This window comes from Lepidochelys kempii, chromosome 14, assembly GCF_965140265.1.
Source record: "Lepidochelys kempii isolate rLepKem1 chromosome 14, rLepKem1.hap2, whole genome shotgun sequence".
Classification (NCBI taxonomy): Eukaryota; Metazoa; Chordata; order Testudines; family Cheloniidae; genus Lepidochelys; species Lepidochelys kempii.
This window is the reverse complement of record NC_133269.1, coordinates 10,896,432-10,908,569: the sequence shown is the minus strand read 5'-3', so window position 1 is coordinate 10,908,569 and position 12,138 is coordinate 10,896,432. Positions and strand designations below refer to the sequence as shown.

At 39.2% G+C, this 12,138-nt stretch overlaps 1 protein-coding gene across 2 annotated transcripts in view; it reads left to right on the top strand.

The window, feature by feature from the left end:
• The window catches only part of HLF (HLF transcription factor, PAR bZIP family member), a 45,010-nt gene extending 33,095 nt beyond the window's left edge, over nucleotides 1-11,915 (top strand). Inside the window, exons 3-4 of one of the 2 annotated variants that reach the window (XM_073311844.1) lie at nucleotides 2,991-3,211; nucleotides 7,706-11,915. In XM_073311844.1, coding sequence (XP_073167945.1) covers nucleotides 2,991-3,211; nucleotides 7,706-7,921 — 437 coding nt within the window. In that variant the 3' untranslated portion in view covers nucleotides 7,922-11,915. Of the gene's footprint in view, nucleotides 1-2,990; nucleotides 3,212-7,702 lie in introns of both variants that reach the window. The other variant, XM_073311843.1, reaches the window with a different exon arrangement.
• Nucleotides 11,916-12,138: the final 223 nt, after the last annotated feature.

Sequence of the window (12,138 nt, the reverse complement as noted above, 5' to 3'; positions counted from 1 at the left end):
CGTCCTGTGTATCCAGGGGAACGGACCATCTTTTTTCATGAAATTCTTTCAAGCAGACAAAAAACTAGTGTGCCATGTTTCTTCCATTAAGCTTTCAACTTCCTTTCGCTTCACTTGGTAAAATACATCTGACTTGAGTTTTCATTGCTACGTAAAGGATAAAGAGATCTACTAATCATGTGTCACAGTGGAAAGTCAACTACTTTGCTTCGATACAGAATAGGTAACTTCTCCATAGCAGCATGCATGCTCTGGGCACCCTTTCATGATTTTCACACTGTAGCTACAGTTATTACCGGTAGATTTGTCAGCGGGGTTGCTGTCCCCATGTGATTATGTGCTAGGATAATTTTTTTTTCTGGTTTTGTTAATGAACCACAACAGGAAATGTCCAATTTTTAACAATGGGATCTTGGCAGCAGAGTGCCACATCCTTAGAGAGAGAGAAAGAAACACTCCATTGTTGGTACAACACGAGTAACTGAATTGTCTCCGCTTTCTTTTTCTGGGGGAAAAATTACTTTGATCCACCTTTTTCTTCTCCTGTGTTCGTCCCAGCCTTTCCTAGAATCTGATGTTATTGGTGCTATTTTAAAATGGCTGTTACTGAAACCATGATTTCTGAGACCAAAACCTTGTCTAATGCAGTTTTCCCGCAATGTTGTTGTTCTTTATATAGAATAATAAAAAATGATGCTGCAGATAATTCCCTTGAGTTCCTGTTACAAACGACCTTTAATACAGTGATGATTTTAGGTATTTAATTTGCACAGTAAATATTACAGTTGTGGATAGAAATATGAAGATGTTATGAAAAGTAACAGTATGTTAGTAAAGTTATTATGAAAGCCATCTATCTCTAAAGTCGTAATGACCTCACTGACATAGTAAGTGTAATAATGCTGGCCAACATTTTCAAAAATAGACGCCCCTCAAGTTAGGCCTCTAAGCCTGAAGTCAATATGACTTGCATTCCTAAGTCACTGAGATGCTTGTGAAAAATCTTACCCTTAAGCACCTAAATATTTTTGGAAACATTGGCTTATGTTACTAAAATAGATTTCAACAGGAATACTGCCCAGATGGTGACTGCAAGATTGGCCCAGGATGAACAGAAGTCCATAACATTTCTTTTTGCATGTGTAATAGTTTTCATATTAGTAAAAGATGTGGACAAATTGGAGAAAGTCCAGAGAAGAGCAACAAAAATGATTAAAGGTCTAGGAAACATGACCTATAAGGGAAGATTAAAAAACTGTGTTTGTTTAATCTGGAGAAGAGAAAACTGAGAGGGGATATAACAGCTTTCAAGTACATAAAAGGTTGTTACAAGGAGAAGGGAGAAAAATTGTTCTCGTTAACCTGTGAGGGTAGGACAAGAAGCAATGGGCTTAAATTGCAGCAAGGGCGGTTTAGATTGGACATTAGGAAAAAATTCCTAACTGTCAGGGTAGTTAAGCACTGGAATAAATTGCCTAGGGAGGTTGTGGAATCTCCATCACTGTAGATTTTTAAGAACAGGTTAGACAAACAGCTGTCAGGTATGGTCTAGATAATACGTAGTCCTGCCACGAGTCTCAAGGTCCCTTCCAGTCCTATAATTCTATGAAAATGCATCACATTAGCAGTTTACACCTGTATAGTTCCATGGGTGAGGCTACACTGCTGCAAATTTCCCTAATGTAAATAGGACTGAAGAGAATGAAACCTGAGCAGTGGAAATGGGAAAAGGTTTTTCAGTCAGATTGTTTAAAACTCTATGTTTTTTATACCTATTAAACGCCATAAAAACACTTGGAAGGAAAACCCTCTTTCTGTTAAAGATTCAGGCATTCCCCCCACCTCTGCAAAGAAGCAGTTATCTGGTTCTTACAGAAGCCATCAAAAAAAGGGAAGATGAGAGTCACTATTACTAAGATAAAAACAAGAAGTTAACACCTCTTTTGGGAACGGGCACTTTTCATACATTATAAAACAGTAAAAAGGCATTCACCCATGTTCTTTCCCCTTTGCAGGTTATTTTTAAGTGGTCACCATAGTTCTAGTTACCTGTATAGTTCCATGGGTGAGGCTACACTGCTGCAAATTTCCCTAATGTAAATAGGACTGAAGAGAATGAAACCTGAGCAGTGGAAATGGGAAAAGGTTTTTCAGTCAGATTGTTTAAAACTCTATGTTTTTTATATCTATTAAACGCCATAAAAACACTTGGAAGGAAAACCCTCTTTCTGTTAAAGATTCAGGCATTCCCCCCACCTCTGCAAAGAAGCAGTTATCTGGTTCTCACAGAAGCCATCAAAAAAAGGGAAGATGAGAGTCACTATTACTAAGATAAAAACAAGAAGTTAACACCTCTTTTGGGAACAGGCACTTTTCATACATTATAAAACAGTAAAAAGGCATTCACTCATGTTCTTTCCCCTTTGCAGGTTATTTTTAAGTGGTCACCATAGTTCTAGTTACTTGCAGTGCCTTTCAGAATATCACTAATAGAATTTCATGGTGGAAGTAGAATTGTACAGCCATATTGCACACTCATGGATGAGATATTTTAACAAAGCTCAATAGCTTTTACACCAGCCATTGTATGTGCTGCTGGAAACATGATATGCTGATTTGATTCCACGTAAACAAATGTGTTTATGAGACGAGAGGGAAAGACTGTTTAGTCAAGTGCATAGAGCACGGGACTGGGAGTCAGAGCCTATGGATCTATTCCTAATTCTATGACCTTGGCTAAGTAATATAGGCCAACATGTTCAATGTCCAGACATTTTATGTCCCCAACTTGAGATGCCTCTCTGTGTCAATAAACACTATATAAAATGGATATTCTTATGCTTAATAGACAGAGTTCCTCTCAGGTGTGTTTGGATGCTTAATGAATTATTGCTTGTAATGTATTTTGAGACCCTCTAAAATCCAAATGCAAAGAGCCTATTTGCTTTTTATTTTATAACACATCTTGAACCCGTCTTCTATTGCTATAGGTCAGATCTTGCCAACAAATCGTAACACTCCAAGTCCCATTGACCCTGAGACAATCCAAGTTCCCGTGGGTTATGAACCTGACCCTGCAGATCTTGCTCTCTCCAGCATTCCTGGCCAGGAGATGTTCGACCCTCGTAAACGCAAGTTCTCTGAGGAAGAGCTCAAACCACAGCCGATGATTAAGAAAGCCCGTAAAGTCTTCATTCCGGAAGATCTGAAGGTAAATTGGAACTGGTGACCAGGCGGTTAGGGAACAAAATGTAGAAGCTATTTTCTCAAGATTTGGAGTCTAAATCTATTCTCATACACTGACGTAAATCAGGAATGACTCCTCTGAAGCCAGTGGAAATATGCAAATGAAAAAATTGGTGTGAGATTGGGATCCGATCAGGTCTGAGGGGAAGGATGTCTTTATGGTTATGGCCCCAGGCTGAAATTTAGGAGATCAGGATACCTTTCCGCAGATCTGCCAGAAACTTCCTATGTGGCCTTGGACAAGTCACTTTCACTCTCCAAGCCTCATTTTCCCATGTATAAAATGAGCTAATGATATTTCCTTTCTCCCTCCATCTGTCTGTCTTGTCTACTGAGATTGTAAACGCTCTGAGGCACAAACCATCTCTTACTATAAGTCTGTACAGTGTCTAGTCCAGTGAGGTCCCTGATCTCAGTTGGGATCTCCTTTATTCTTTATTCCCATAAGGGGGAATTGATCCCAAGACAGAGGCACAACATATTCCCCATTAATGCCTTAAGTGAGGCATAAAGCTACCTGCCCCTGGATGAAATTCACCCAAAATGAATCAATACTGAGCAGCTGTGGCTGATAAATGATGAGTGAAGCTCTCTCTGCTGTGCACCAGTCTTGAGGCTACCTTAATTCTGTCTACGACAGTCAAAGGACAAACAAATGTAGGCGGAAGGGGCTAAACTAAGTCTAGTAAAATGTAGTACAGTGATTCTAAATCAAATAGTTCAGGCCCATAATTTGACCTCCTTGAAGTTGTCTGTAATGTGCCTAAGGACACTGTTGCTGCTATATAGATTTTTATACACACACACACACACTTAAATGTATAGTTTAAAATATATAATACTCTTCAGGGGCTTGAGGTTTTTTATTTAGAATTGGCTATTTAGGTAGGACCTACACTAACATAGTATTTGTGTACTTATTGTCTGTGTGATGAAGACACTAGCACACAGACAAGGCGTGATAATTTCATCTCTTTTTTGTGAACGTTGCCACAAGTCACAGGCCAAAATCAGCAGGGAAAAAAGCGTTTTCAAGCGTTTCAGACTATCACAGAGCAAATTAAAAACTAACTTTAAAAAGGACTTGACAACAGTTCTCTTAAAAACAGAAAACGGTCTCGTGTGTGTGATTGGAATGGTGCAATGCAACCTGATTGAGTATCTGTGGTGAGGATAATCACATTAACGAACCGTATTGTCAGTGTTTCAAAAGTGTGAATTTTAAATGTAGTTCTATGTAGAGAAAGATAACTTTGGGGAAAAAACATACACCACCCCCTTCCTCCCATCTCTGAGCCACAAACACATTACCAGAAAGAAGGGACCCCAGTAGCATGATCAGGTGACATGCTTTACTGAAGACCTGGGCACACTGTCTTTTAAATAATGGAAAACGCTATTTGTATAATGCAGCTTCTGTAAGGACATAGCGCCGTGTAGTATTGCATGGCATTGATCTGCCGCTGTTTCCCAAGAGACAGATCCTTAGCCAACTGACGTTAATGGGAATCTTTCCAATGATTGCAGTGGGCTTTGGATCATGTAGAGAGAGAACTGGTATGTGTTTACAGTAGGCTGATGGCAGTGGAGAACAAGTCTGTCAACATTTGCTATTTTTATCCCTCAGGAAAGTGTTGTCAGGAGCAGGCGTTACCATAGTTAAAGGGTAAAAAAATAAATAAATCACATGTCAAGTGGTAACCAAATGATTTGTTACTGTCTTTCTCCATATTATCCCCAGCCTTCCTTTGTACATATGTACTGATAGCGTATGATTACTCCGCCAGATTCTGCTTGTGGTGACACCCTTAAAGCTCCACTGAGATCACTCATGTTTGGGCTGAGGTAAAAGGTGCTCAAAATCAGAAGGGTTACCAGGTGTAAGGAAAGTGGGAATTTGACCCAGAGTGTCAATCATTATTGTGTTCTCTCCAAAGAATCGTTATATGCTAGGTTATATTTACAGTATATGGAGGAAGAAAAGAAAATTGTCAGCCAGGATGCTCTTGGAGTATTTCATATCAACAACTGAAAACGTAGTATCCTTCATGCATGGAGGCTTTGTGTTTTCAGTGTGTGATTGAATGGGGACTCAGGGTCCTGGTTCCCGTCTAAGATAATCACATTTGGTTGCCCTTGGCTGTTAACTGAGTGCTTGACCCAAGCACTCTCTGTCCTGGTGTGAGGATTGGCTGTTGGGATGGGAAGGGAAGGGTAAACAGATTTGTCCAATCAACTGTCTCTGGATTGCATGTGATTCTGAAATGCCAGTCTGGTCTCTCTCAGGCTGGATTAAGGGATTTGCCATTGCAGTTTGTTAAAATAAAGATGCATGAGGTCTAGATGGCACAATAATAAATTGCTTAAAGCTGATTTTTTGTGGAGAGGAATGAGATGGGAAGTTGTAAACCAAGATTTAGGGTCATGGCTTTTTGCTTTTTTTTTAAGGGGCTTTTTGGGGGTCCCATCTAAGAACAAGTGAACAGAGATTTTGATACACTGGGCCCACCTCACCCTTGCCCTGCACTGGGTATAGTCACTTGCACCAGTGCAAATTGAATGTAATGGGGATAGAAAATGTTACCAAAGCAAAATGGGAAGTGTTTACCTCTTGCTTTGCTCTATTGTAAATGTGATGCAAGGCACAGAACAGCAGTACAGCGGGCCTAGTGTGCTGACTGATGGCTGAGGGCAGTTGCAGTGTTTAAAATATTTGCCTTCTCTGTTTCCAACCATTGGCATTTGGGAGAAAATGTTTCATAAGGGGTACCTGAAAAGTTCAATGCAGCCTAAGGACAGAATTCTCCTCTCTGCGTAAATCTCAGAACTGATACACTATTCTGCTCCCAATTTGTGTGCAATGGGAAATCCACCCTTAGAAGGGAGGCAGAACATGGGAGCTGAGATGGGCTGTATGAATCTGAGGGAGAATTTTGACCTAAACTGTTCGTGCCAGGACGTATTCTGAGTGGGGCTTAATTAGTGTACAGGCCTTGTGCTGCAGATGGATGAAGTTCACTTTTTGGAACGTGCACGACCCTGTCAGCATGTGGCCAGTCACCCAGAGGTGTGCTTCCAATTTGGGAAGATCAAAGTAACACTGAAACTACCGAATGCTTATTTCACTGAAGTCTGTTTAATTCTTAAGTGAGGGGCAAAATCAGATACAATGAATGGGTCATTTGTCTCCTTTGGTGCCCAACAAGGCTGAACTCCAGAAGGCAACACGAGTTTTATGACTAATACTTTTCGTACATCTTAACCTAGGAAACATACTGAGGCACTTTGGGACAAACCTCAGTGAGCACGCCGCATAGGCACTTGAGCTGTGAGGCAAAAGCAGTCCACCCCTATTTCCCCCCCCCCAACCTTCCTGCCCCGTCTCAAACCCAGCACAGTGGCCTCTCCAAGGATATCCGTTCCAGGGGCCTATTATTATTACTTGTATTTTAATTGTGCCTTAGAAGCCAGTGACGGATAACCGGGCCTCATTGTGCTCGGCACTGTCTATACAGAGTAAAAGATAGTCACTGCCCTATAGAGCTTACAGTCTGAATAGACAAGGTAGACAAATGGTAGGGGAAGGAGATGCATCATACCAGCAGAGCAAACAATTTGATGGCAAACCGCATGTGAGTGCCAAGTTTCCAGGACTTCTTTTTTTTTTTAAAGGAGGGGGGTAATAAGCTAAACAAAAGGCAAAGGAAGGGAGAAGTGGCAAGGTGGATAGGGGTAGGGAGGGAAGGGTGGAGAGCAAGTGAAGTGAGGCTGAGTAGAAGAGACTGTGGCTCAGGCAGCCAATCAGCACAGGGGAGAGCACGCCCAGCCATGATGGGGAATTCCAGGCCAGGACATGTGCTTCACACATTTATATATGCTTTAGGACCTGATCTTCCTCCATTGAAGTCAATGGAGATTTGGTCTTTGCATTCATTGGATCAGGTTTTGTCCCTTAGGGGGTCTGTTTCAGCTCCAGTGGAATCCCCAGTTGCTTCAGTGGAAGTGAGTTGGGACCCTTAATCCCTTGACTTGACAATGACTCCTATACACCATCCCCATTTCAGATTGTTTGTGCTCCTCACTGGGGTAATCAGGATGAGTGGTATCCTGCTGCCAGCGAGGCTCCAGCTGCTTGTTAATTATTCTTTGGACATCTTCAGAACCAAGATACCATGATGGTGAGCTTCGTGCAGACACTTAGCTAAATAGTCAGGCATGTATGACCATTTGAGAGACTATTACACATAGATTTAGTATTTGCCCCAAGAATTACTGATATTGCCACTGTTCAGTGGGATGTGCAAATGAAAGCAGCAACGGCCAGTGAAATATCAAAGTTAAAGTCACTTCAGAGCTGAGAGACTGCAGTGTGGTTAACAGTGAAACCTTGTGCCTTAAGGAGTTCTTAGTTTACTGAAATCTAATATCTTGTCTCTTTCTTTATGTACTTAATGAGCAGGATGACAAATACTGGGCAAGACGTAGAAAGAACAATATGGCTGCCAAGCGATCGAGAGACGCCCGGAGGCTGAAGGAAAACCAGATTGCCATCCGCGCCTCTTTCCTGGAGAAAGAGAACTCAGCCCTCCGCCAAGAGGTGGCTGACTTACGGAAAGAGCTGGGCAAATGCAAGAACGTGCTGGCGAAGTATGAAGCTCGGCACGGGCCCCTGTAAATGGCTATTCCCCCCCCCCTTCTTTTTTGTTGTGGGTTGGCATTTTAATAGCTGGACAATGTGTTTCCTTTTTGATAGTACCACACCTAAACCAACCTGTCTGTCATCAGCACTTTACCAGAAGCAGAAACAAAACTGACTTACATTATTTTTCATTTGTGTATGCATGTGTGTGCACAGCTCAGCACTTCCCTTTTTAATGAAACCCTCTTCAAAGGGTGACACATTTTTACCTGGACTATTAAGAACTGCCATAGTAAGCTTTTACATTTTTTTTTTTGTCAATGCTGCTTCTGATTAGGATTTTTATGTTGTTCTAAACAGTTTCATCCTCACCATTTACTTGCAAAGATCCCAGTAAAAATAAACCATAACAATAAAAAAAGGTAGATCTCAGTTTTCAAGAGTAACGAGCTATTGTTTAATTTTGTCTAATCTGAAAAGTTAACATGCTAATGAAGTGCACAAACAATAATTCAGTACAACACTACAGAAATATTAATTTATAGATTGCTTTTGTTGTATTTTAAGTTTTGGTGATTGCTATCTTCAGATTTAAAGTGCTGTTAGACTGAGTTAGCTCTGCTCGGTATAGATCCCAATATGACTTACCTATATCTACTAAGTTTCCTTTTATTTCCACAAATGCCAGATAGATAGGAGTACTATTAATAGAATACAGAGTGTGTATTTTGCACTGTCTGTACCTAAATCAATAATCCTATTGTACACTAGCGCATGCTGCCTGGGTGTTCCTAGTGGACGTAGGATGACTTCCCTACCTAATAATGTCTCAGAAATAAAAGACCTATTGATATAAGCATGCTGAAAGCATCCCTGGAACAGAATGTGTGTATGAAAGAGAGAGGACAATTAGTTGATACAAGAACAAAATTTAAAAGTATCAGATTTGATGTTGAAATTAGAGGAGTTTTTGTTTTAGTTTTCATTTAATTTTGCATTGCTCGGCGTCCCATTTTGTGATTTAATTAACTATTCATTTTTCCACTTTTTGTAATATATTTTCTGAGGATTATATCTTGCTGTTTTAAAATAATTTTATTCAGTTAGAAGAGTCACTGTTTTGTAAATCCCACTTTTCCTAGTGATGTTATTTTAAGCATGTCTTGAACTGATCTGAACTTTATTCTGTTTTCTCTCTATCTGCTTTTGAACATATGTTCTGTTACAAAGTGGACTTCTGAAAACAAATGTAAGAAACACTGGTGAATTTCAGAAGGCAATGGTGTTGTCATATACTGTGGTTAATCCAATCAATTTATATGTTTACTATAGACCAAAAGAATAGATATTATAAAATGTATAAAGTTTATACAGAATAATTATAATATGGGGTGTTTTGTACAGTATTTTTCAAACACAAATACTGACAGTGTATTTTGAAAGACATATTATATATAGCAAAGAAAAAGAAAAAGTTATTCCATGTTTAAAATATATAGCAAAGATATATATTCACCAATATTGTACAGAGAGGAAGTGCTTTAGGTTTTTTGAGATCTTTAATATTTTAAACCTACCACGGACACATCAACATGTGTTGTGCTTTAAATTAAAATTTTCTGAAGGTAATGTGGCTTGACAGGGTGCTTCATATTACTAAAATATTAAGAGGCTTTATAATTTTCCATCAGAAACATATAAAGAATCTGTTTGACACAGACAAAGCACAACATGGAGTTTAGTCAAATATGTATTAGACAATGCAATATTTTGTAGAGGCAGAAAAATAATGTAGACTACAAAAAAAATCTCACGCTCATTTCAAATCCGCTGCTGCTAGAATTTGTTTCCATCTGAAATTCTTAATAAATAGCCTTGGCCATTTATACACGTATATGTATTGCATACATTTATTTACATGTGAGTAAAATACGGTGCTCCATATCTGGCTCTCACAGTTTTCTAGGGTTTTGTCACTTTTTTTTTGTTTTTATTTTAAATAAAAAGGTTATTCATTCCAGTAAATCATATTTTTGCTTAAGGATGTTGTTACAAAGGACTACACATTTATTCTACATCAAACACATCTTTTCATCAATGAGATTTTTCAATTTTTTCCCCCTCAAAATCCACAGGGTCCCTTAATACTCAGTAGTTTCCTGTGAATCATTAATTCCGTGGATTGCATGTCTGTGAGCTTCAGGAAGGGTCAGAGCATAGAAAGTCAATTATTGGCCAGTCTAAATCAGATGGGCTGTGAGGAATATGTATTTGGCCTGAAAGTGTTGGATACAAGTTAATATAGCCACTGACCAGAAAACAAACTGATTTAAAAAAAAAAAAAAAAAAAAGCTTTTTGGTCGTGGCAGAGTTCTAGAAGATGCCAGTAACGTGGGCACACAGCAGCAAAGTGGCAAATTTGCAACACTGCTGGCATGCCATCTTTTGTGACATACTGCAACTGAAGTCTGAAAGAACAGAAATAGTGGTTGTGAAATCAGCTAGGAATTATTGGCAGTTTGCATTGTTGTCACAATTGTTCATCCAAACATACACAGGCAGCTGAGAAACTTTATAAATGAGCACTTTTGTCATTTTTTTAGTGGGGCAAAGGGGTGGGTAGACATACTTGTTTTTGTAGGGTGGCTGTCTCAGACTTATTTATTGGGGGTAGGTTGGGGAGGAGGAACAAGGTAGGCTTTCCACCGTGTGCCAGCAGAGGTTTCTCGCAGCTACCTCATCCACCATCACAAACATTTCTGAGTCTGTTCAGGTGCCTTATATCTATAGGTCATGCATACTGTTTTCATGGTATGAACATTTGACAAATGCATCCTGCACAACAAAACGAAACCATGTTGTTTGACTTGGAGAGACTCAGAATAATCAAGAAGGGCTGTGGAAGTCCAGTAGCTAATAATAATAATAAAGTAACGCCCAGGAGCGCTGCTATCTAGAGTTGTGTCAACATTCCCATAAAAACCACCATTGACACCATCATTTTTAGGGGTTTATAACTAGGGCATTTAGGCTAGGATTGTCTGAGGCACCTAAAGGCGTCAGGGACTCCACTCTCTTACAGCGGGATTTGGGTACCTCACTGTTTAAGAAAAAAAAAACATCTGGGATAAACCTTGAAATATAAATTCTCAGCCTAGGACACTTCCCCAAAAGAATAACAATTTTTAAAACATTTTTTTTACCTTGTATTCAACTTATAAGGGCACTGTATCAGGGATACTCAAGATTCTGATGGGCCTTATTGTCTCTAAAGGAGTTCTTAGGTCTGTCAAATTATATGGCATTTAAAAAGGATCTGACAATGTATTTGCACGATAATCCACTGAAATCTAATAAGTAAACAATAAGCATTGGCGAAATGTTTGCATTATGCTAGCCCTTAAATCAATTATTTCAACTTTTTTTTAAAAAAACCCACTGTTCAAAAAATAAATCATTTTCAATTTCAATTCTAGTCATATAGGTTTTATTGCCTTAGGAATTAGGGGGGTCTTCTGATGCTGTTGGCACTAAAATAACCAGCATCATGGAATGAAAGTGCTGACTTAAATCCACAAAAGCAAGGAATTCAGAGCTAAAGGAAAACATTCACATTTCACACTTAACTCATTCTGCTGTGCCTATCTATTGCAGTGTCAATATGCTACATAACATCACAGACACTGGATCGAAGCCTCTGCAAAATGGGATGAGGATTGAATGATCATCTTGCCTTTGTGGGTTTGTCAGTCATTAATGTCACTCTAAAAATGATTTCTGTGTGTGGTTTATTGGCGAGAGAAGGGTGGTTTATTTTTTGTTTTTTAAAACTTGGAAAAAAATATTTAAAAATTACAGGTGATCAACCATTGTATTTTGGGCAACACCACAAGACAGCATCTGTTTAAATACAAGTTTAACATATAAGATCAAATTAAATGTATGTCATGCATTGGATTGCATCCTGTATGCTGTTCAGCCCAAATTTTTTTGTCTGTTGTTCTTAATGTTTAATAAACTTTTAAATTTTTCTGCTCTCAGCTGTATATTTGCTTTAGTGTGTCAGAGAGTGGGATGGTCTTTTTTCAGCCCATACACTTGAAGGTCTATTATTAGTTATCATTGGTCCTGGAGAAACAACCCATAATATGGCACATCTTTTAAGGTCCCTCTTCAGTTAGTCTCAGGTCCATACCCCAATTAAATCACATGTGAAAATACGCCCCCTGTCCATAAAACACTTGTCACTGCAG